The 27008-nt window shown below is 39.1% G+C and overlaps 1 protein-coding gene across 1 annotated transcript in view; it reads left to right on the top strand.

Moving 5' to 3' along the window:
- LOC124605236 (brefeldin A-inhibited guanine nucleotide-exchange protein 1) overlaps positions 1 to 27008 on the top strand; it is a 257319-nt gene that overhangs the window by 149977 nt on the left and 80334 nt on the right. The window contains exons 15-18 of the mRNA XM_047136787.1: positions 88 to 239; positions 1218 to 1346; positions 24243 to 24372; positions 25624 to 25794. Coding sequence (XP_046992743.1) covers positions 88 to 239; positions 1218 to 1346; positions 24243 to 24372; positions 25624 to 25794 — 582 coding nt within the window. The remainder of the gene's footprint in view (positions 1 to 87; positions 240 to 1217; positions 1347 to 24242; positions 24373 to 25623; positions 25795 to 27008) is intronic.

The raw sequence follows: 27008 nt of genomic DNA, 5'->3' as shown, positions 1-27008 counted from the left end.
GAATATGTGGTCATGTGTATGCTACTGTAGCAACGTTTCACTTATTCTTTTTTATGTCTAAGTGAGTTCTTTACCTTATGTTTCTAGTGATATCAAGTGAAAAGAAGCGACGTCTTCTGTGGAACATGGAAATGGAAGCAATATCTGCTGCAGCGAAGAATTTAATGGAATCAGTCAGTCATGTCCAGGCACCATTTACCTCAGCTAAGCATGTGGAACATGTTAGGCCTATGTTTAAAGTGAGTTACCATTTCTGCTTTGCAAATTGTACTAATCGTGAAGCCATTTGACATCCACTCCTGAAGGCCTGCAATCATCTTGATGCACTGTGATCAACAGCTACACACATCCTTGCTATTCCTGCATATTTTCTTGTCCCACAAAGAAATTCCATGGTTTATCTACAAACTATTCACTTCACTACATGGCATGCCTACCCCCATTTCAGGTTCAATATTTTCGTAAATGTGTCTTCTAATTTACTTTCCCTGAATCCATTTTTTTGTAATTTCCTACATGCATTGTCCATTGAGTGACCCTCATTTTTAAATGATTTTTGTATTTAAGAATTATTTTTCACTTCCATAAGTTAAAACTAGTAGTACACACAAATTGTAAATGTTCTGTTTCAAACACATTAGTTTTGAAACCTCTGTTTATTTTATCAAAAGCACTCCTGGTCACACTTTTCTGTTTATTTCCTTTCTTCCATCATTTTTTATCTCATTTTTGGCTAATTCATGCCAAAATTGGTTTTGAGTAGTGTCCCACATTAAGCTCGGGTCTTGTGTGTGTTACTTCTTTGAACTTATTACGGAAGAAATTTTAAAAAGGCTACATTGTTCTGAGGAGGAATCCAAAGTTGCAACATCAGAATATTTGTTGAAATTTGGGGTGAAATTCTCTGACACTTTGTAGGTCATACTTATTATAAGTTTTCAAGTAAACTAAAAAGTGTATATAAATAATTTTTGTGCATTTTTACACATGTGCAAGTAACTTTTTAACAGCTACTTATATATAATTATGTCAATATAGAGAAGGGTTGCTTCTTTGACTGAGCCTGCAGGCATAGTAGCAACTTTTAAAAAAAATTATCTATCTATTTTTTAAAACAACCATCATCTCTTGAAATTAACGATTGTTAAAGTTAATTATAATTGTTGTAATTTATTGTTACAGAATTATTCACTGTACACTTCGAATGATTGTTTCAGATGGCTTGGACACCATTTCTTGCTGCTTTCAGTGTTGGCCTACAAGATTGCGATGATCCTGAAATTGCTTCACTGTGTCTGGATGGTATTCGTTGTGCAATCCGAATAGCGTGCATCTTTCATATGACGGTTGGTATAATGCTATCATGCAGGAATATATTTGTGTTCAAATCCTCTAACTTGTACACGGCTTGACACTTTGCTCCATACCTACTCCCTCTTCCCAACAAGCTTCATTTAGGCATTTTTATTTTAGCGTAATTATTTTCTTTGACAGATTCAGTGTGATATTATTTTGGTTTTAGCCACTCTGTCATGTCTAAGTTGATTGTAATTTATTTAATGTTGCAACCAGTTCTAGAGTAGTCAGTAGATTACTAAATGATAAGTCTGTGTAAAGAAACTGATTAACATATAATACTAAATTTCATAGTCATACATTTTCCAAATAGGTAGACAGCAGCACCCAAAAACAGTATTCTTGAAGTGACAAGTATTTAACATGTCATAATTTGTTAAAAAGAAACGCCAATATTGCGAAAATGGCAGACCTAAAGATATCTCCAAACAAGACGGAGCAGAGTTTTATAAAACTAAACCCGTATTCAGGAAGGCAGTAGCTCAGATCTCCATCTGCCTGTCTGTGCAATTTTAGGTTTTATGTGGTTTCCCTAGATCTGTTAAGGCAAATACTACAATAGTTTCTTTGAAAAGGACCCAGTAAATTTCCTTCCTCATTCTTAAAATGAAGAACCACTACGACAGCATCCATTGTGCACCATTGTGGAATTAGTGTTTGTCCAAGGTCATTTAAAAACAGATAAATTTATTTGTGGGTAAAAATCTGCGAAAAGAAAATAATTTTTAAAAAACTGCTTAAAACTGTTGGTGACACTTACAAATCTTGCCACATGTATGGCCTTAGATTGAAGAGAAGCAGTGAATTAAAAACCAACAGTAAAGAAGATAAAGATATAGTCTGTTTGAAAGTGTACATCTTCGTACATCCATGAAATAAGAATCTGCTGTTTGGAAACATTCACTACTGTGTTGCTCTATTCCATACCCCTTAGCATGTGTGACTCCTTCTTGGGTATGCTGTAAGATGGCCAAGATGTTGCTGCACAATGTGGGGCATTCTTTGACAACAGTCCTCCTAAGGTCTTCCAGTGTGTGATGTTGCACTGTGAGTTTCACATGGTCTCATGTATGCTAAGTTAGGTTTGTCGCCACAAAATTTAGATGTATATTGTTATGGCATAATCAGAATAGAGTCTAAATCCAAAAGCAAGGTTGCTGGTGAAGTACTACACTTAGCATAAAAGGCAAATTTATCATGAACACCATTTATCAGCCAGAACAGAAGTCAACTCCTGGACAGTATGTACAGCTATTTATACAAACATTGAACATTCCAGAATGTATAGACATTTCAAACATAAGAGATTTGGAGAACCTTCAAGAACTGATAACTCCTAAACGGCATGTAAGTCCAGGTGGTCTGGTTTGAACTGGCGATCCATAACATGTCAGCCAGTGACACCAGCCACTACATCACAATGCATAAAGCACAGCTCACAGAATTGCTCTGTCTCGTGGAGAAACAATGACCCTCTGTTCAGACGTTATCGTTGGAGCAGACTACACCACCCTGGATTAGATCCGGTTGGTGGTCGTCTATATGAGAGGCACTGGTGGATCGTCACTTTCTGGTAATGTTGTCACATCTTCTTCATTATGACAAGATTCAAAGGTAGTCCCTCCCACAGAAGTTTCGCAATCCTCAAGTGCATCTTCAGTCTTTTTGAAAGAGAAGTTTTCATTATCAGTGTGTGTTCGGGCCTGTATAATGAGGACATTGACAACACCTCTGCAGTTTTGTCTTTTTGATGAAGGGCCATAATCCTCGAATTCGTTTTTGATGTCCAGTAAGCAACAAAGGATATGATAGGGTCCAGAGTAGTGCTTCAGTAAATTCACCAATAGTATTGCTCTCTGCAAAGGCATTAAAATTCATAACCGCTCTCCCGGGCTGTGGCTCACTAGCCCATACTTTGCATTAATAGCTCTCTCGGTCCTCTCCTGGGCATCCAGGGTCTGTATGCGAGCCAATTGCTTTGCTTCTTTGGTCCTGGTAATCAGGTGTTTCATTTTCTCACAGGTGAAACTGGAACAGGGTATCCATTGTCATTTCTGCCTCACAGCTGTGGAACAGAAGAAATGGTATGAAGCCTGTAGTGCCTCACTCACTTCGTTGTATTTGAATGTCATGAAAGACAGTATTGTACACCAATCTCTCTCTGTTAGACAGACGTTAGCATACATTGAAAGCATATCTGCCAGTGTTTTATTAAAGCATTCTTTGAGATCAGTTGTTTGTATGAAGTAGGCAGTTGTCATCCTATGGGTGATGTTGCAACATGAAATTACCTTTGATATCATTCTCAACTGGAAAGCTTTTCCATGATCAGAGATCATCACACTGCATGCTCTGTGCCTCAAAACGTCGTCTTCAAGGAACCTTGCAATTTCCAGAATTTAAGCAGTTGGCACAGGTTTGCTGACAGAATAACAAGGGAGGCAGTCATTGCAGATTATATCTGTCAGTTGCTGTTTGTCAGCTATGTAACCCACAAGATATTTATTCCAATTTGGTGGAATGATGCTGCTGCAGGCAGAATTAGTACCAGATGCCCAGGAGGCAATTGTGGCATGTTTTTCCGTTGCTGACATTCGTTACAGAGACTCACATAGTGTTTTCTGGTTTGGTAGAGATGTAGCCAGTGATACTAGTGTGACATTCTGTCTAGAGTCTTCATGAGTCCCTGGTGACCATATGTTGGAGCATCCGGGAAAAACTTCAGGATAGTTGGCCATAGGTGAGCTGGGATGATGAGCAACTATTTCCACCACATCAGATCATACTTTCTCTTACACAATGTCTTTCTAAGTAATTGGAAGATTCCTTTGGTTGTTTACTCATTTTTCAAGGTTTCTATGGTTTTCAGCTATAACTGAAATTTTGCCGATAGCTGCTATGTTCTGACACTTGGATTCCTTGAAAAGCATTTAGCCTTCTTGTGTTTGCATCCATTTTTGCGTGCTACTGTGAGGTATTGCTGAAATCTCTGTGCTCATCTCACCAGTCGGCCCAGCAAAACCTTCATTGCTAGTCCCTAACAAGATAAATGGGTTACCAAATAAATACAACTGGAGCTTGTTGATCACGCCACAACTGCAAGGAGCTCTCTCTTGGTTGTATAGTAGTTCCTCTCGGACTCTGAGAGTACTTTTGAAGCATAAGCTATCACCTTTCCACCATGTTCATGGATTTGTGCTAGAACTGTACATATCCCATAATGCCTAGCATCAGTGTGAAGTTCTGTCTAAGCATTCTCTTCATAGCGTGCTAAATCTGGAGATGATGATAGTGCCTCCTTAAGGTCAAGGGAAGATACTTCTTACACATCTTTCCAGCAAAATTTGGTGTCTCACTGCAGTAGTTCTTCCAGCAGTCTTGCCTCGGTACAGAAGTCCATTATGAATTGTAGGTAGTTTGAGCACATTCCAAGAAGTCTTCACGCATCATGAATGCGCTGAGAAGTTGGAAAATCTGTGACAGATGTTATTTTCTCTGGTTTGGATGGACTCCCATCACCATTCGCTAGATATCCCAATATTTTTATTCTTTGGTGACAGAGACGTTTCATTGGTTTCGGGTAGAGAACTGCAGTTTGAACACACTACAATACGATTGTCATATTGCTAAATGTTCTTCAAATGTCTTCAGAAAAACGAGAATGTCGTGTAGTTAGCAAAGACATAGTGTCCATTTAACATGTCAAAGCAGGTTGTCCATCTTATGATTGAAGTTTATTGGAGTGTTAAATTATCCAAACAGTATAACTTTGAACTCATATAGGCCATGGGGAGTTATAAAGGCAGTCTTTTCATAGTCAGCTTCATCAATCTCAGTTTGCCAGTAGGTTTGTTGCATGTCCATAGTTGAGAAATACTTTGTTCCGCTCTAGCTATCTAGGGGGCCACCAATGTGCGATATAGATATCTTTTTTTGTGCGGTCATTGGAAGTGGATGCAGAAGCAGCATGCACCATCGTTTTCCTACACAGTGATTACAAGAGAGGAACAAGAGGAGATCTGAAGGTATAGTGGTGTCATATTGCAGTGTCATCTCCAGTTCTGGATTATTCAGTATTCAGCCAGTGACACCCTATACAAGTGCCAGAAAACTCCACCTATGGAGGTGAGGCCACAACAGATGAAAATCGGCCATAGTCAACAGTTACCAAGATGTCAGGAAATCTCACTGACATTATGATTGATATACAGACTTGTTCAGACGTTAGTTCACGTTTCTGTTATTCTGACATTATGATTGATATACAGACTTGTTCAGACGTTAGTTCACGTTTTTGTTATTTCGAATGCTAAAGAATACTATGTTCCATGACATGAAAGTGACTGTGCAGAAAATCGAAAATGGGAAATACATTCAGCCTATATGAACATACACTGCAAGAACCATCAGTCTCAGTTTGCCAGTAGGTTTGTTGCATGTCCATAAATGAGAAATACTTTGCTCCACCCTAGCTGTCTAGGGGGTCACCAGTGACAGGACAGAGCCATTTGATTTTGTTGTTTTATCATAATGTAGTCTTAACATTCTCAGATGGGATTGCTTTCGGGTATCACAAGCAGTTACAGACAGTGGAAGTTTAGTATTCCACACTGACGAAAGCACTCATAACAGAGATCACTCTGAGTGTTGTTTGCCATTGATGATGATGATATCTCACCATCATCAAAGAGCAAGTTCCAGTCATCAATGTAGATACTCAGTTAAACTGTGAAGGTTCTGTCAGTTGTGTAAAGCTATTCTGGTCCAAAAAAGGAATTTACATACCAGCGATTATCATAAGCATTGTAGGTGGTCAAGTAGAGCTTGGGATCACTAACTGTCACAATCATCCACAGCTTGTCCCTAAAGTTATGTTTATAGGGACAGGCGAACCTGCCTAGGAAGGGCAGTTTAATGCCATCTCTGAAGAGTCAGGCTCTGTCTCAACCATCCACTCATACTGGCTGCGGGATAAAAATGGTGTCTGTCCTTTCGGACATGTCCGGACTCGGACTTTTACAGAAATCGGTGAAGTGCCATAAGTGTAACAAGGATAATGGGCGAGGGACACTACATTAGTAGTGTGTGAATAAGTTGAGAATTTTGGTGTCATAGAAGACATGCTAGGTAGTCTGTGCAGTTGCCATGACAACTGCGTCGGCATGACTTAGTAGTCAGAGCATCTGCCTAGTTGGCAGGAGTCCTGGTTTTAAATCCCAGTTTGGCACAAATTTTCAACTTTCCCTATTGATTTAAATATATGCCCACTCACAGCTGCCATCTATAATTTCTTTGTGTCTTCATTCATAGTGGCTGCTGGATCAAAATGGTGTCTATTTTTTCAGAATGTGTGAAAGAACAGGCACCACATGTATATACTAAGAAATTGTTCAAACCTAAATTATCTGCTAATGATGAAAAAATTTTGAGTCTGAAATGTGGGACTAACTTTGATCAGCTTATTGTAAAGAAATTTTCTTGTATTCCTAGTTTATTTTGTTTCTAGGGCAGCTTACTTTTTTCTGTAATATGCATATATTTCGAAACATGTATGCTATTCCAAGATGTCATTGCCATTTGTAGCAAAGAAATTATGGTCATTGTACCTACTTAGACATGTTAATTTTTTAGGATAATCGAAAACAAATGGGTAGCTTTGAAATGTGAAATATTGGAGGCAGCAGAGAATCAGACAGGCAAAAAGACAAGGCCCTGCAGAAATACTCATATAACATAAGATACTGATTTTAATTAACGAGAGGAGAAAATATAAAAGTGGAACAAACAAAACAGGCAAAAGAGAGAATACAGACATCTAAAAAGTGAGATTGACAGAAAGTTCACAATGGCAAAGCAAAAATGATGAGACAGAAAGGCAAGGCTGTAGAAAGATGCATGGCCATGAGAAGAATTCAGGGATTTGTCTGTGCTGGATTACCAAGGTCATTTTGAATAACTTCCTTAGAGGAAGGGGTTTTAACATACGAAAGTAAATAATTGTTATTAAAAACGTCAGAACAATTACAGTATAAAAGAATAAAAGTGTATATTACTTTTCTGTAAGAACAAAATTGAATTAAAAGTCTAATACTATGCTGCTCTATTAAATCAGTTTAAGGCTTAAAGTTTTAGAAATGCCCAGTATACATAAATAATCTTTTGTATACCAGTTATGAAATAAAATAAGCCCCATTGATTTGAAAAGATCAAGAACAGACTAATAAACAAACATTCTTGTCAAGAATTTGGCGCATTTTAGCTGGAATCAGTGTCTTTAGGGATGGCACAGATCCAGGACGTTGCTGAGGATGAAGAACGTGTCTGACATATCTACAGCTGATGGTTTAGCTGAAATTTTCTTTTCGGCCCTCTGGAACATTGCAGAAATGCTTACTTATTTCTTGGATGGAGGTTTTTTTTGGCAAAAACTATTTTATATGATGTACAGATTCATAAATTCAGAAGTATTCTATTGTTTCCTACTCTTAGTGAATTTTACAAGATTGTTTAAGGTTTATGAAGCCTCAGCCCAAGAGATAGGAGTTCAGGCAGTTCTTCTTTGTCACACTCAGTTTTTTGTGCCTTCTATGGGATGAAACATTTTGTAATCACACATTGTCAGTCAGCTCTTCTTCATTAGCTAAATTTCTGCCACTGCTAATTCAGTCTTCAACTGCATCTATTGAAAACACACTCAGTTAATTAGTTTATGCAGAATTTATCATTCATACAATTTTATAGTGATCAGTTGTCACCTCATCATTTACATTGTTTTCCATCTCAGCCTTGTCAACCAGTTCAGGGCAATGCAGTTGGCTTACTTTAGCAACCCAACATCCTCCATAGCCCCATCGAGTTGCCTCTCCCATAATGCTCTGCTGCTCGCAGTGTGGCTCCAGCTGCCAGACTGTGGTTTTGTGTGTGTGTGTGTGTGTGTGTGTGTGTGTGTGTGTGTGTGTCTATTTTTGACAAAGGCCTTGCTGGCAGAAAGCTAACTTTCTGACAGCCTTTTTGTTGTGCTTTTCTGCAACTAATTGTCTCTGCTATACGGTGAGTGGCAACTATCCTTTTCATAATATTGTTACACTCCATCTGGGATTTTCCATTGTTTGATTTTGCCTTAGTGCTTTACTTCCATCCTAACAGAGTGCTGTTTTCTTTTGTCACTATTTTCTTATGCATTGTTATACTCAGTGTCCATTCTTCTCTCTCTTCTTTCCTGTGTCTCTCTTGTCGTCTTACAAACCGCACTGCAAGCTCTACTTATGAGCCACACTGTATCGACCATCTCGACTGTGCACAGCTAACGGTTACAAGACCATGCTGATCGTTGGTGTTGCATCTGATGTCCCACATTACTCCTGCCAATATCATTAATCCTATACCTTCGCATTGATCACTCTCCCTGCACCAACCTTGCGTATTTTTGTGTGCTATTTCCTGAATCTGTCCTGTACCACACAAACATGCACCTCATCCTGCCATCCCCTCCTCTTCCCACCCCTCACTCCTTCACCACTCTTTTTCAGTTTGCATCTACTAATTTTACCTAATAGTCACATCTTCTGTCCCCCTTCTTCACACTTATCCAGCCACAGACCTGCAACCCACACCATTGATATTATTATTTTTTCTTTGCTCTCATTGTGACATCATGCCAGTTTCAGTTGGTTTTCACCTTTCAATATCAGCCTACTCCCTCAGATTTCATCTTGTTTCCCCCTATTTTGTCTTTTTCACCCTTTTCATAATTTTCCCACATGTTTGAGTGTATTTTTGCAATTTTTTCAGACATAATTCTTTGTTATTTACATATTTGTGTTTTTTCCCCACCACCATGGATCCTTGCTTCCTCCATCTGTGTCAATACAGAAAATTTCCTCATTACTAGCCAAAACCCAGCCCCATGTATTGTTCCTACGTTATTGCTTGGCACATGGAATCTCACCAAATGGCCTTACCATTGAATTTCCCATCTCCGACTATCACCCTTCCTTCCACAATGACCTCCATCTGTTCAGATGCTGCCAAGCCTTAGCCCTCACCAATATCGTCCTGAAAAACCATATCAATCAGGTCCAAACCTTCTTGCAAGACCTTCTCTCCATCCATAAAATTCTCCTGCTGTGCAGTCCCAAATTCCTGGCTCCCATAACACACTTTGAAACTCTAGCCCTCTTGGAACTAGAGCAACAGGCACAACACCAACTCAAAACTCTCTCTGAATGGCTCACTTCCTACTCCCACCTTGAACTACTAGTGTCCACCACCTCTACAATCACCTTCAAACCTCCCCCACATCCTCTCATAGCTCACAAACCCTCTCTCGCAGACCTACTACATTTATCTTACCCTCCAAAACTCCCTCCCACCACCACACAGAAACCTGAACTTAACAGACCCAAAACATAGTCATGAACCTTTCCTCCAAAAGTCTTAGCCCCATGTAAGTATCAGTCCTTTCAAAGGCCTCACCTTTGCCCCACTCACAAATTAACTCGTGCAGGATCTGTTAAAGCCCTTCTCCCTGTCCCTGTAGTGGAAACACTTTTTCACGACTAACCCTACCAATCAGACTCAACCAAAGACCAATGTTAAATCATGCCTGACTCATTTCACTCCTCCTCCCAACCATGATCCACCCCTTCTGCCCCCAAAATCACCCCCTGTTAACTTTCCAGAATTTCTTAACCTCAAACCTTGTCTCGTCATTATTCCCCAAATACCTCAACATGCAAAGTAACCTTACATCTGTAGAAAGATCTGCAATCTACCACCTAAAAACTGATCCCAACTTTATAATCCTACCTGCTGACAAAGGCTCCACCACTGTTGTTTTGAACCACAAGGGACTCTACCAGCTGTCAGATAGACCCATATACAAACCCTGCCACGATGACCCCATTCTAGAAATCCAGCAGGATCTCCAGTCTCTCCCGAAATCCTTGGGGCCATCCCAAAATCTTTCCCCAGAGTGTCTCTCTCTCCTCACCCCTACCAATCCCCACACTCTTACCTTCCACATGCTTCCTGAATTCCATAAGCCCAACCACCCAGGACATTCCATTGTGCGCAGTTACTCTGCTCTCGTAGACCAACACCTTCAGCCTATTACCTGCAACCTACTGTCGTATATAAAGGATACCAATAATTTCCTCACACAGTGCCTTATTTGTCGCTGTTGATGCTACCTCCCTTTACACTAACATCCCTAATGCCCGTGATCTTACCGCTATTGGACACTGCCTTTTCCAACACCTAACGGATTCAAAACCAATCACCTCGTTCCTAGTCGCCATAACCAACTTTATCTTCATCCACAACGACTTCTCCTTTGAAATCATTACCTGCAAACAAATCTGAGGTATGGCTATGAGCACCTAAATAGCACAATCCTTTGCCAACCTATTCATGGGCCATCTAGAGGAATCCTTCCTAAACACTTGGAATCCCAGTCCTCTCACCTGGCTCAGATTCATTGATGACATCTTCGTGATCTGGATTGAGAGTGAAGAAACGCTATCCACATTCCTCCAGAACCTCAACACCTGCTTCCAAATTCGCTTCACCTGGTCCTACTCAACCCAACAAGCAACTTTCCTTGATGTTGATATCCTCCTCAAAGATGGCTATATCAGTACCTCCATCCATACCAAACTTGCCAACCACAAGCAATACACTTTGACAGCTTCCACCCATTCCATACCAAGAATTTCCTTCCATCAGCCTAGCCACCTACAGCCCTCGCATCTTTAGTGACGAGTGGTCCCTCTCAAATTATACCGAGGGCCTTATTGAGGTCTTTACACATTATAATTACCCTCCCATCCTTGTACAAAAACAGATCTCCCATGCATTACCTTCCCAGTCACCTAAGATCTCCCAAAGTCCCAGAGTCCGGCCAGAGAGGAGCATTTCCTTCGTGACTCAGTATCCCCCAGGTCTGGAGCCACTGAATTATAGTCATCGCTAGGGTTTCGACTACCTCTCGTCGTGCCCTAAAATGAGAAATGTCCTACCCACTATCCTTCCCACCCCTCCCGCAGTGGTATTCTGCTGCCCACCGAACTTACACAATATCCTCGTCCATTCCTACACAGTCCCTGTTCCAACCCTTGCCTCATTGCTCATATCCTTGTAATAGACCTAGATGCAAGACCTGTCCCATACATCCTCCCATCACCACCTATTCCAGTCCGGCTACAAACATCACCTACCCCATCAAAGGCAGGGTTGTTTGTGAAATGAGTCATGTGACCTACAAGCTAAGGTGCAACCACTATGCTGCATTCTACATGGGCATGAAAACCAACAATTTGTCTGTCCATATGAATGTCCACCGATAAACTGTGACCGAGAAACAGTGGGACTACCCTGTTGCTGAGCGTGCTGCCGAACACTACATCCTTCATTTCAGTGAATGAATGCTTCACAGCCTGTGCCACGTGGGTCCTTCCCATCAACACCATCTTTTCTGAAGTGCACAGATCAGAACTCTCCCTGCAATATATCCTCTATTCCTGCAACCCTCCTGGCCTCAAGTTTTGTTAGTCATTTCCTTACCTTTCTAGTGCCTTCCCTCTTCCCATTCCAGCACTACACAGCCCTCTGTTCCATCAACACACCCAGTCTTTCTACTTCTCTCCTTTTCCTCTAATGCCCCCCTTCCCCCCGCCCTCCATCTATCAGTCCAACTGCATGTACCTTGTCTATGCACACTCCCCGCAGCACTTTACCATCCCCCACCCCTATCCTGCTATCCCTCTCCCTCCCTGCTCCAGCCTCCTCCTTACCCCCACCCGCTGGCCTCTCCCATAATGCGCTGCTCGCAGTCTGGCTCCAACTGCCAGAAATTTTGGTCACATGCGTGCGAGTTGTTTGTGTGTGTGTGTGTGTGTGTGTGTGTGTGTGTGTGTGTGTGTGTGTGTATTTTGACAGAGGCCTTGTAAGCTAACTTTGTGACAGTTCTTTCGCTCTGCCTTTCTGCAACTCAACATCTCCACTATATGGCGAGTAGTAACTATCATATTCATAATATTGTTACATCCCGTGCTAGATTTGCTATTGTTTGATTTTGTTTGTTTTAATAAAACTGCTCAGTGAGACAACAGGTTTGCTGGATTATCCAAGTGTTTGATTATCATGGTTGTACTATGTATAGAAGGGGTACACATGGTAAATGTACTTCAGCACAATGTTATAGAAAAAGAAGAGGAAGTAAGTAATGATCAGATGAGAGATATGACGCTGTGAGAAGAATTTCACAGAGTGCTCAAAGGCCTAAGTCAAAACAAGGCATCTGGAGAAGGCAATATTCCCTCCGATTATTGACCTCCATGGGAGAGCCAGCAATGACTTAACTAGTCCATGTGGTGTGCACGATATGAGCTGGGCAAAATGCCCTTAGACTTCAAGATGATAACACATGATTTCAAAATACGGACACAGATTATTTACAGAAGAATAGAAAAATAGGCAGAAGCTGACCTCAAAAAGATCAGTTTGGGTTCCAAAGATGTGCAGGAACACACAGGACGATACTGACCCTACAACTATCATAGAAGATATATTGAAGGAAAGCAAACATATTTACAACATTTGTAGATTTAGGAACAGCTTTTTACAGTACTGACTGGAATGTACCCTTTAAAATTCTGAAGCTTTCAGCGGTAAAGGTGATGCACAACTCATATAGAATCAGACTGGAGTTACAAGAGTTGAAAGGAATGAAAGAGAATGGCGTGTTACAGGGTTGTCATATATAACCGATGTTATTCACCTTGTACAGTGAGAAAGCCGTAAAGGAAACAAAGAAAGAATTTTTGAAGAGAATTAGTGTACAAGGAATTGAAATAAAAACTTTGAGATTTGCTGATGGCATTGCAATCCTCTCAGTGGGTTTGGAAGAGCAGCAGGTTAGAATGGATAATGTCTTGAACAGAGGTGATAAGACACATATCAATAAAATTAAACAGTAGGAAGTCCATGGTAGAATAACAACAATATGGAAAGGATAGATTGCTACTCACCATATTGAATCATAGATATGCATAAAAAAAGAATGAGAATTATTAAACCTTTTTGACAAAGTCATCCCTCAGATATATAGTTTTCACAAATTCACACGCCTGTGGCTACCATGTCCAGCCCCAGGTTTGTCTTTGTCCCTCTGTGGGTGGGGGGGGGGGGGGGGGGGGGGCAGGCAGGCAGGCAGGCAGGCAGGCAGGCACATGTGTACATAGCTTTCACATCCCGCAACTACCCTCCCGACCTGGTACAGAAGCAAATAACCAGAGCCACTTCCTCATCCTCTCAAACCCAGAACCTCCCACAGAAGAACCACAAAAGTGCCCCACTTGTGACAGGATACTTTCCGGGACTGGATCAGACTCTGAATGTGGCTCTCCAGCAGGGATACGACTTCCTCAAATCCTGCGCTGAAATGACATCCATCCTTCATGAAATCCTCCCCACTCCACCAAGAGTGTCTTTCCGCCGTCCACCTAACCTTCATAACCTCTTAGTTCATCCCTATGAAATCCCCAAACCACCTTCCCTACCCTCTGGCTCCTACCCTTGTAACCGCCCCCAGTGTAAAACCTGTCCCATGCACCCTCCCACCACCACTTCTCCAGTACTGTAACCCGGAGGGTGTACACAATCAAAGGCAGAGCCACGTGTGAAAGCACCCACGTGATCTACCAACTGACCTGCCTACACTGTGATGCATTCTATGTGGGAATGACCAGCAACAAACTGTCCATTCGCAAGAATGGACACAGGCCGACAGTGTTTGTTGGTAATGAGGATCACCCTGTGGCTAAACATGCCTTGGTGCACGGCCAGCACATCTTGGCACAGTGTTACACCGTCCGGGTTATCTGGATACTTCCCACTAACACCAACCTATCCGAACTCCGGAGATGGGAACTTGCTCTTCAATATATCCTCTCTTCCCGTTATCCACCAGGCCTCAATCTCCGCTAATTTCAAGTTGCCGCCACTCATACCTCACCTGTCATTCAACAACATCTTTGCCTCTGCACTTCCGCCTCGACTGACATCTCTGCCCAAACTCTTTGCCTCTGTATGTGTCTGCTTATGTCTGTATATATATATATGTGTGTGTGTGTGTGTGTGTGTGTGTGTGTGTGTGTGTGTGTGTGTGCGTGCGCGCGCGCGCGCGCGCATGCGAGTGTATACCCGTCCTTTTTTCCCCCCTAAGGTAAGTCTTTCCACTCCCGGGATTGGAATGACTCCTTACCCTCTCCCTTAAAACCCAAATCCTTTCGTCTTTCTCTCTCCTTCCCTCTTTCCTGATGAGGCAACCGTTGGTTGCGAAAGCTAGAATTTTGTGTGTATGTTTGTGTGTCTATCGATGTGCCAGTGCTTTCGTATGGTAAGTCACATCATCTTTCTTTTTAGATAGATACATACATACATACATTAATCCTTGTTCCATAGATCATGAATACAACATTTTGTAATGATTTGGAATGTGTCACTTTAACATAAGTTGTCTTTACACAAATTAATTAATTAATTTTTTTCCACAGTTACTACTTCATATCTAAGAATTCATCTATCGAGTAGAAGGAGTTGTCATTCAGAAATTCTTTTAATTTGCTTTTCAATGTTGGTTGGCTATCTATCAGACTTTTAATACTATTTGGCAAATGACCAAAGATTTTTGTGGTACCATAATTCACCCCTTTCTGTGCCAAAGTGAGATTTAACCCAGAGTAGTGAATATCATCCTTTCTTCTAATGGTGTAGCTGTGCACTTCACTGCTATTTTTGAATTGGGATGGGTCATCAATGACAAATTTCATAAGAGAATATATGTATTATGAAGGCACTGTGAATATCCTGAGTTCCTTAAATAAATGTCTGCAATGTGATCTTGGGTGGGCTCCAGCTATTATTCTGATTACAAGCTTTTGTGCAGTGAATACTTTCTCTCTTAATGACAAATTGCCCCAAAATATGATGCCACATGAGAGCAGTGAATGAAAATAGGCATAGTAGGCTAATTTACTGATATGTTAATCACCAAAATTTGCAATAACCCCGATAGCATTAGTAGCTGAACCTAACCGTTTCAGCAGATTATCAATGTGTTTCTTCCAATTCAATTTCTCATCAGTACACACACCCAGAAATTTTGAGCATTCTACCTTAGCAACAGACTTCTGTTCATAGTCTGCATTTATCAATGGTGTTATGCCATTTACTGTTCAGAATTGTATAAATTGTTTTTTCTCAAAATCTAGTGAAAGACGATTTGCAGAAAATCACTTAATAATTTTCTGAAAGACATTGGTTGCAATTTCCTCAGCTGATTCTTGCTTCTTGGGTGTGATTACTATACTTCTATCATCAGGGAAAAAACCTAGATTTGCATCTTCGTGAATATAGAGTGGCAAGTCATTAATATACAGGGCGTAAATTTTAAGTTGACAAACTAGAATAACTCAAAAAATAAGCTTCACACGAAAATATGTGTAGAATCTGTAGAATCCAAAGTTAATTATTTTTTAGGGGGACAAATTGCTGGTGCTAAAATTAGCCCGCCTCCGCAGCCCCCTTGAGGTGGGGCAGGAGGCAACTTTAAAATTTCAAATGGGAACCCCCATTTTTTTTTTATTGCAGAATCAGATTGTACATAAAAAACTACATACACTTTGTCTTAAACATTTGTTTTGTTTTTTGGTAGTTGGCGCTGTTGTTCGAGAAAATCCATGTTCTCACTTTTGCGTGGAAAATGGTTACAGATAAATAAAAAATATTTATTTACTTCGTAAATTTTGATTCACTAAAATTAACTGTCCCTCTCCCCCCATAGGGTGGGGTTTGAGAGAGAAGAATTAAGAGTTTTGCAAATGCTGACCCAAATATTAATTTTTTCCGCAGATTCGGATAAGTTTTGTTTGTTTTGTGGTCATGAGGCCACACAACTTTTAACTATCAAACAAATTATGTGACTAACTAACTAACCAAACATCCTACTTTCTAACAAGTGAACTCATTAACTCACAGAGTAAACAAAGTCAAAGACTAACTGAAGAAAAGACTAACCCACTCGCTAACTAAAGATGAACGTATTCCCGTTTAAGATTTGGTAGTCTTGAAAAGAAACGATTAGTTTCGTTTTATTGTTTATTATTTGCAAATACTTGCAAGTAAATGAATTTCGGGATGCTGGTTTCCAGTGCGCCCCTCGCCTCTCACTTTCGGCCTGCTTGTTGTCCGTAAATCCCTTGCATCTCATCGTTTTATGAAATCAAATGTTCAAAGAGACTACCTCCACCTTTGATGCATTTATTGACTCATGCTGTAAATCCCTGCACACATCTTTGATAACATGTCTGGTGTAATTAGAGCACAAGCATCTGTTATTCTTTGCAGCATGTTTTCGCGAGTGGTAGGCATTTCCTGATAAACGATATTTCTCAGATAACCCCATAAGAAAAAATCTGGTGAGGTAAGGTAAGGCAATCTGGCTGGACAATTCACAGGATCTGCCCTTCCAGTCCAGCGACCATGGTAAAGTCGATCTAGTACATCGTGTTCTACTAATGAATAATGCGCTGGACAACCATCATGTTGAAACCACGTGTTTGTCAAAGTTTGATGCTCAAGTCTTCAAGTAGATCTGGCAGTTCATTTTCAAGTAGGTCTCGATATTTGTTACCATTCAAATTACCATCGATAAAATATGGACCGATCAGTTTATCGCCAATTATACCACACCAAACATTAACTGACCAAGGTCGCTGATGGTTGACTTCTCGAATCCAGTGTGGGTTCTGTTCTCTCCGGTAATGCATGTTACGGCAATTAACTTCACCGTGGTTTGTGAATGTTGCCTCATCAGAGAAAAGTGCTCTGGCAAAAAGTTCTGATTTGTTTGCATCCACTGAACTGCCCTGTGACAAAACATTAAACGGTTTTGGAAGTCATCGTCATGTAGTTCCTGATGAATGGATACATGCTATGGATGAAATTTTTGGAGCTTCAGGATTTTCCAAACACTCGTGTGAAATTCCTGATTGCCTTGATATTTCTCTTGTGCTCACACGTGGATTATGAACCACAGCAGCTAGGACTGCCACTTGATTGTTTTCTCCACAAACAATAGCTGCACGGGCTTTTTTTCTGGTTCACACTACCTTCTGCAGTAAATTGTTTAACAACTCAAACAAAAGTGGACCGTGATCATACTTGGCCAGGAAAATGCTGCACATAAAGCGAAACCGCATCGTCAAAATTTCTCCCACTTCCTCCATAAATTTACACCATCTCAATTTTTTCTTCCACAGAAAGATAATTCATAATGACATATACACCACCTATTAATCTCAAGAGAGGAAAGATATGGGGTGTTGAGAAAGGCAGTATTAGAATTTCTATGAGTGAGAAGCGGCTCGCTCGCCGTAATTCCGCCACGCAATACTAACTCCGTGTCAAGCGCGACTGGTAGCGAGCAACAGCCGCGAATGCAGTAACACAAGGTAATCAAACATAAGTCACCCAAAAGACAATTATTATAAACAAAGTACTGCCGTCTGAATGCTCAGATGGGTAAAAGGTACACTGCGTTTATTACATTAATATTTAGAATTTCTGAAGCCCAGTCTTATTATGAGAAGAGCGAATTTCTCGTTCCTGCGCTACCTATTGGCGACACTCTGAAACATTACGCTGCTCATCAGCAAGGGCTGCATAAGAGCCTTGATTATCGATCAGGGCTGAGTGGGATATTGATTAGTGTACATAATTCTAAAAATGTAAATGACGTAACAGCCACGATATTCCGAAATAAAATAAAGGTATGAACAATGTGATTTATGAATGTCGTTTTCTACATTTTTCCACCCGAAACTAAATGACTCAAACCAAGCAAGCACACCAGTTGTGAGACTTGTCAGCAAACAAGAGTGATTACTCTGAATCTAATAAAAAATTAGGTTCATGGGTCAGTTAGTTTTTTAGTTAATGAGTTCACTTATTAGTAAGTAGGAGTTTGGTTAGTTAGTCAGCTAGTCAGATGATTTGTTTGATAATTAAAAGTTCTGTGGCCTCGTGACCACAAAACAAACAAAACTTATCCGAATCTGCGGAAAAAGTTAATATTTGGGTCAACATTTCTAAAACTCTTAATTCCTCTCTCTCAAACCCCACCCTATGGGGAGAGGGGGAGTTTTAGTTTTAGCGAATCAAAATTTACAAAGTAAAAATGAGAACATGGATTTTCTTGAATTACAGCACCAGCTGCCAAGAATCAAAACAAATGTTTAAGACAAAATGTATGTACTTATTCTGCAATAAAAAGGTGGAGTTCCCATTTGAAATTTTAAAGTTGCCTCCCACCCCACCCCCAGGGGGCTGGGGCGGCAGGCTAATTTTAGCACCAGCAAATGTCCCTCTCGAAAATAATCAACTTTGGATTCTACACATTTTTTCATGTGAAGCTTATTTTTCGAGTTATTCCGGTTTGTTAACTTAAAAATTACACTGCGTATATTAAGAACAGTAAGGGACCTAAGACTGAACCCTGTGGGACACCATTCTTGATACCTCTCCAGTTAGAGAACTCTGTTGGTTTTTTCAGACTATCTGTACTGTTAATTTCAGCCTTCTGCGTTCTTCCACTTAAGTATTAATTAAACCATTTGTGCACTGTCCCAGTCAGACCACAATACTTAAGCTCATCTAGAAGAATCTCATGATTCACACCATCAAAAGCCTTTAAGAGATCACAAAATATGCCAATGGGTGATGTTTGGTTATTCAATGCATTTAATATTTGATCAGTGAAAGCATATATAGCATTTTCTGCTGAAAAGCATTTCTGAAAGCCAAATTGACATTTTGTTAGTACTTCATTTTTACAAATATGTGATGCTATTCTTGAATACATTACTTTTTCAAGAATTTTGGATAAAGCTGTCAGGAGTGAGATTGGGTGGTAGTTGTTAGCATCAAATCTACCACATTTTGTATACATTGGTTTAACAATAGCATATTTCAGTCTATCTGGATAAATGCCCTGTTTCAGTAAGCTACTACATATGTGGCTGAGAATACTACTTATTTGTTGGGAACAATCTTTTAGAGTACTCAGTTGGAACTGACATCGATTCCATGTGAGCTTTCACTTTTGAGTGAATTTATTATTTTCCTGATTTCAGTAGGAGATGTGGGTTGAATTTCAATTTTATCAAATTGCATAGATACTGCCTCTTCCATATAATGCCTTACATTTTCTAATGAATAGCGGGATCCTATTTTCTCTACAACACTTAAAAATGATTATTAAAAATGTTTTCTACTTCTAACTTCTTGTTAAGAAACTTTTCATTGTGTTTGATAGAAATACAGTCGTCCTGTGCTCTAGGTTGCCCTGTTTCCATTTTCACAATATTCCAAATTGTTTTAATTTTATTGTGAGATGCGCTAATCTCAGACATAATACACATACTTCTGGACTTTTTAATAACTTTTTCTTAATACAGTACTGTAGTTTTAATAATGTTTCACTGTTTGGGGATCATTACTCTTCCTAGCTATAAGATAAATTCCCTTTTCTGTTTACAAGATATTTTTATCCCTTTAGTAAGCCATAGCATTTTAGATGGTTTCTTACAATTATATTTCACTGTTTTCTTAGGGAAACTGTTTTGAAATATAGTCACAAAGGTACCATGAAATTGGTAAAATTTTAAATCAGCAACATGTTAACTAAAATTTTGAATCGTTAAATCATTAAGGGAACACACTATTTTGGAGGACTGTTTTGCATTACTGTATGGAGCTATATCATATACTGTAACTAGCTGTGCATCATGATCAGACTGGCCATTCTTAACAGGAAAATTTTTTATTTGATTAAATTTATCTTGGTATATGAAAACGTAATATATCAGTGTGCTGCTTTACTGTACCAGCCAAGTAGGAAAATCAATAACTGATGTCAAATTGAAAGAACCGAGTACTACTTCAAGGTCAAGCTTTCTGTTGGACTCCTTCAGAAAATCTATGTTGAAATCCCCACAAACAATAATTTACTTTCCTTTGTCTGACAGGTAGCACAACAAAGATTCCATTTTTTTCAAAAATAGTTGAGGACCTATACACGGCTACAATTATAAATGTGCCATTATTTAATAATTTTGTCATAATGCGAGGCCACAGTCATAATATATTTCTTTCAAGTCAGTACCGCCATTAGACTGTTCTTTATTTACATTGTTACATTTACACTTACACAATCATGATTTCGGCTTCAAAGTACCATTATCAAGTATTTTAAGTGTTATAAATTGCGTAAGATGGCATACTGTCGTACATACACTAATATTGTATTTTAATATGACAGTATGCCATCTTAGGCAATTTATAACACTTAAAACACTTGATAATGGCACTTTGAAGCCAAAATTATGATTGTTTAAGTGTAAATGTAATGCTGTAAATAAACAAGTCTAATGGTGGTACTGACTTTAAAGAAAAAGTGCCATTATTTAGTTTAAGCTCACATGCACATGCTTCTATATGTTGCTCTACGCAAAAATTTTTAGTTTCCAAACTTTTCGCACTGTGACTGATTTTAACATATATGGCAACTCCTCCTCTCTCCATAGTGTCTCTACTGAGCTGAAAGCTTATATCCACCTACATTTACCATTTCCTTACCTGTGACTATATGATGTTCAGACAGGCATAGTACATCTATTCCAACCTGTTTCTAAATCTTCTAAACAAACAAGAAGCTCATCTACTGTGTTTCTTAATCCCCTGATATTCTAATGCAATATATTAACATTATTTTTCACTGTTCTTTTATGTGAATCTTGTGATATTTTCGCATCTCTAGTACCTGCCTGTCTGAACTTCTCATTAAGCTTAATTTCAATCAAAGTGGGATGGTTGGACACTGATCTTAGCCTAAAATAGTACTCCCATGAGTTTGTGATGTGCCCCCCCCCCCCCCCACCTCCTCCCTCCAAGATTTTGCTATCATCCCAGCCAGTTTACCCTTCCCTTCCCTTTCCTGTTGAGATGCAGGCCATGTCTTGTGAAGTCCCACCTACCAATACCATCAACAGGAACCCAACCTATGCCTGACAAAGTAGCTGCCCGAAGCAGCTGATCTAGCTCCATATTGACCCTCCTGACAGAGGTGTTCAATTGGGGCCGGTCATACCGCATGGAAGCAGGAACCGAGCCAACATTTGTATTGTTCATTGCAGATGCTATGGTCACACTCAATATTGTAGCCCTGATCCCTATCAATACTGTTTCTCACTCCACCCACTACCACAACATGATCCTGCTTTGTAAAACCCCAGCACAATGATCCTACATCTTCTATCACTTGGCTAAGTCATGCACTGGGGTTGAAAATACATGTGACCTGGGACCTGTCACCTAATTTTCCCTGCAAAATCTGGCCCACACCTCTTCCATGGCTACTACCTAACAATAGAACTTTCCTTCTACTTTCTACTTTTATTGCAACAGTTGATTTCCTAGTGAAAGTCTGATGAGTGCTGACTACACTTACATCTACTTGAGCCTCTTCCTTAGCTGACTGAGGTTGCAAGGCAAATCTGTTGTTTGTGCCAATGATGAAACTGTCTGATACCGCTCTCTTTCTGTGGCCCCTGTTTCTTGCTACAAACTGAGCAAGGTGGTGCAGTGGCTAGCACACTGGACTCGCACTCGGGAGGGCGACGGTTCAATTCTGCGTCCGGCCATCCTGATTTAGGTTTTCCATGATCTCCCTAAATCGCTCCAGGCAAATGCCAGGATGGTTCCTTTGAAAGGGCATGGCCGACTTCCATCCCCGTCCTTCCCTAATCCGATGAGACCGATGACCTCGCTGTCTGGTCTCCTCCCCCAAACAACCCAACCCTTGCTACAACTTCCCACCTGTCTTCACCCTCCTCCCCCCTTAACCTCATCAGTTCCTCCCTAGCACTATCCAGTTCAGCCTGAAGGGCTGCCACAACAGCTGCACAGAACCCCAGAACTGGCTTTTCGATGGCAGCTCAAACACTTCTCGCTCATGGTTGTTTACAATATTTTTTGCAAAATTTATCTAGGCAATATCAGTAATATTCTATTAACTACAGATCACAAAAGTCACTAAAGTTATGTGGAGCACTAATATACATGTGTACTATTAATATAGTAATGTAATACAGTTAAACTAACGTTAAAAATCAAAACTTGTATACCCGAAAAATTAGGCCTAAGATCGTGTATGTGCAATATGTACTTTACGCGTTTTGAAAGGAAATAAGATAGAACTTAAAACCTTTAATTCCCCAAGTAGATATGACACTACTAAATATATGTATAATGAAAACAACCTAAATTCTTCACTTAATACTTAAAGAAAGGTCGTAAATTTGCATGTCAACCTACATCTAAAGTACGCAGAGATCGGCCCTTATGTGTGGATTTTTTTATTTTATTTTATTTTTTTTTTCTTCAGGAAATACTTTGAAACGAGTGAAAACTTCAGTAGATAATATAAAACAGACTCTAATTAACTTAATTATGGTGTAATATTAACTTAATTGACAGTTATTATAGACTTATCTTCACAAGCTTATATTCAAGCATGTGCGATCTGCACCAGTGCTGCCAACCACATGAAAAGTAATGTAAAGTTAATTTATTCATTCACTAAGAGTGGAGTGTGGTCTGACAAAGCTAACTGAATTAGATTAGGAAATAAGGTTTTATTAGTAGTAGATCACTTTTGCAGTTTGTGTTGCAAAATGACTGATGGCCAATTAGTGGGGATATAAAATGCAGACTGGCAATAGCAAGAAAATAAATTCAGAAAATAGAAATTTAACATCTAATATAAATTTAAATGTTAGCAAGTCTTTTCGGAGGATATTTGTCCAAAGTGAAGAAGTGTAATGTGTACGGTAAACAGTTCAAACAAAAAGAGAACAGAATATTTTGATATGTGGTACTTCAGAAGAATGCTGAAGATTTCATGAGGAGATCAAGTAACTAGTGAACTGAATCGAATTGGTAAAAACGAAACCTACTAATAGAAGTGATTGGTTGTTAGTACACTTCCTGACACATGAAGGAGTTGGTAATATAGTGAAATGTGCATAATAAAAAGTTTAGAGGGAGACCAAGGCTTGAATACAGTTAATATGTTGGAATAGTTATGCAGAGATGAAATGGCTTGGACAGGATATATTAGCATGAAGGGACCCACTTCTGCAGTGGGTTCCTCTCATCCTGGTGTGTAATGACCTTACTTTCTTTTTAATCTTTCCCAATATTCATTCCTCTCTCTTCCGTAAGGGCAAAACTATCAGTTCTGAAAACTAGGATAGTATATGTAATTTCATATTTGTCATTTGGCAGTATTAACATTTCATCTGAAGATAAGTATTAGCCAACAATTCTGTCTCATAACTTTATAAACTATCAAGGGTAGTGATTTCTGCCACTTCAAGATCTGGGAGCTAGGACTTAATAAGTTTGTGATCTGTAATTGTTCCTTACTCTTCAGCCTTTCCTATCTTTACTTTTCTCATGAGAAAGGAAACAGATTTTGAAAGATATTGTATTTATCATTTTTCTTTTTCTGATTTTGGAGTCCTGTTCCTTATTTACCTTTAGTGCTGGAATGTCTTACTAATCTGTAGGATTGAGATGGCTGACAGATACGTGAACATCAGGTCTGAAATATATAATTGCAGAAGATACTTTACTTAATAGTCTGTCCTTGTTTATTGTACTTTTACTTGGAAGATTTTGACTGTGAGTTAAAGATATTCATAGACATGTGTTAATAATATCATAGAAATGGACTCTGATCAAGGCAACATTTCATTTTTCAGTTGGAAAGAGATGCATATGTTCAAGCTTTAGCACGATTTACACTCCTTACTGCCAATTCACCAATCACAGAGATGAAGGCAAAAAATATTGATACCATAAAGACCCTTATAACAGTTGCACATACTGATGGTGAGTATTCTAAGTGTTTTCTGCTACAGTTATGAAAATTGAATTGAGCCATTTGAAAACCATTGTTCGTGTCTGATCAGACATGTCAGTATGGTGGTCTCAAAGTGGTCAGAAAGTTAAATATAATAACAGAGTTGGTAGAGATATTTAGATTGATTGATTGGTTGGTTATATATTCCATGGGTCACTTTACATGACAGATTATGATGATGGGCAATGAGTCAGTTTAGAAGGTATTAACGTAATTGATATTTAAATATGGCTGCAAGCTGACCATTTACAGATGAGTTCACATAATGGAAAAAGATTTTTGTTTTAATAATATGAGCCTGTAGTACTTTTGCACTAGATAATTAGTTAGTTTCTAAATAAAAATTATTCTCTGGATTAGAAGGGGTTGCTCACAAGGAACTTTTAAAGCTTACAGTCAAATTTAACTTTTTCCATTGAATAGGTGAACAAAGATTTTGTTTACAACATTATTCACTCCTTTTAAAATAGTGTCAGTTTTAATGGAGGTAACGTTTTCTTCTGGTATCTGAGTTATGGGTGTCATTACTCGTTAGGGATTCTAATGGATTATTTACTACAAATTTCATGAGAGAAAATATATACTGTGATGCTGTATTTAAAATACCTAACAGCTTAAACATTTCAGGATTGAGCATCACACATTATTCTTATGAATGCAATCTTAAAGTGGACAGCTATAATGGTGCAGCAACTGACTTGTGCTCAATTTGCTTAGTGCAACTGTTATCTTCAGTCAACTGCTTCTGTAATAATTATTTGCACTTAAAATTTATGTGTAATCACGTGGTGAAAATATTGCGTATAAGATAGGTAGAAAAGAACAACCAAGTCAGAACTTGAATGTAGTGTAGGTGATACTATTTACTTTTTGTTGTGTATTGAAGGTGAGAAACACCTCTACATAGGGACTTTCCTTGTAAGCATATCACACAAATTGTGATGTATGTTTTTAAACAGTAAACAACTGAAAAATAGATCTGAATATATCACAATGGTTTCCAGCCACTGAACAATGTACTAGCTTATGGATGCAGAAAAGTTTATGATCTTGTTCCTCAGTGATTTCTGATGTAAGTATGACACTTAGATTCACAGAAACATTTACGTATTTTGGACAAAAATGTTGTAATAATTTTTGTTATTGCTTTCAAATTTAAGAATAACAGACAATTAATATGTACTCACACTGATGACAGTGTAACTGAATTTTGGTTTCAGGCAATTATCTTGGTACCTCATGGCTGGACATAGTTAAATGTATATCTCAACTGGAACTAGCTCAGCTTGTTGGAACTGGAGTAAGGCCACAGTTCATATCTGGACCCAGAGCAAACCACACAGACTACCATCATTCTGATCCTTTGAAACTGAACCTAAGCTCTTTAGACCGTAAGTAAGACAAGTCAGATATTGTTATTCAAGACAGCACTGTTGAAAGTTAGTACAATATGCAATGTTCCAGTTGTGGTTTCATTAGTAGTAAAACTTTGTATGATTGGAATGAGAGCAGATTCCTGAAATTCCATGCAAATCTATTAGCATTCCACATTTGAAATACAGAGATTGCTTCATTGGTATATTTTCAATTTAATTATTTAATAAGAGATTATGATTCACTGCCATTAATTGAATGTGATTAACAAAATTTTGTAAGTGTAGTCAATAGATATTATGTTTTATTAGAGAATTCTGTTCAGTATGTTAACTGTTGAAGGGAAGTAATACCTTGCAGAAAGTAGGGTTACTAAGAAACTTAGTAGGAAAGTCGTGCAGAATCTGAGTCAAGGGAAATAGTTTAGCACAGTATGAGAGCAAAATTTAGATTTTAGTGTTAACAGAATAAGTCTAAACTCAGAACAGTATAATTGAGAGCTGGCCTGACTGCTATTTTTAGTATAAGGAAAGAGAAAATGAACTACAGAAAACTAGCAGCCACAAACACTCAAAAAGAAATAGCAGCCACAAAAATAAAAAAAGAGAATAAGTGTGACTACATAGGTGCAAATATGAAGGAACTGATAACATGAGGGAAAGAATATAATGGCAGGTTCATAGTGTAGTTCATGCAGGAGCCAAATTTCCCCTTGCACAATCCTGAGGTGCTGGTACATGTGAAAACAACATAAATCTCTTACCTCAAACAGAGCATCAACGTCATGTCAGTTATGTTGCAGAGCATACAGTGAAATAGAATATTTTGTGTTATCAGTCACATCTCTGCGAGTGTCATTTATTCTCAGTAGCAGTCGACATATGAAGTTGAACAGTTGTTCATGTCAGGTAGTGACTGACTGTCACGGTCTCACGTGTTCCTTGATTGTTGATGAGAATGGGGTTTCCAGGTGGGAATAGGAGTAAGTAGAGAGAGGAGGGATTACATGACATGTTTGGCAGCCTGAGGTGTCACTGTTACAACAGATTAACCATAGAACATGAAATCTGATTGAAGAGATGCACAGGGTATGCCTAGAATGTTTCTGATAAGGGGAAAGTGACAGTGAGTTACTCTGCAAGGTGTTGAGGGAATTTTGGGGAATGACTTACTAAAATTATAACCTTTGAGATGAAAGTATTGATGGTTTTCTAGCAGAGATTTAATATGA

This window comes from Schistocerca americana, chromosome 3, assembly GCF_021461395.2.
Source record: "Schistocerca americana isolate TAMUIC-IGC-003095 chromosome 3, iqSchAmer2.1, whole genome shotgun sequence".
Lineage (NCBI taxonomy): Eukaryota > Metazoa > Arthropoda > Insecta > Orthoptera > Acrididae > Schistocerca > Schistocerca americana.
Note: the sequence above shows the minus strand (reverse complement) of the source record. Positions and strands in the feature narration are given on the sequence as shown.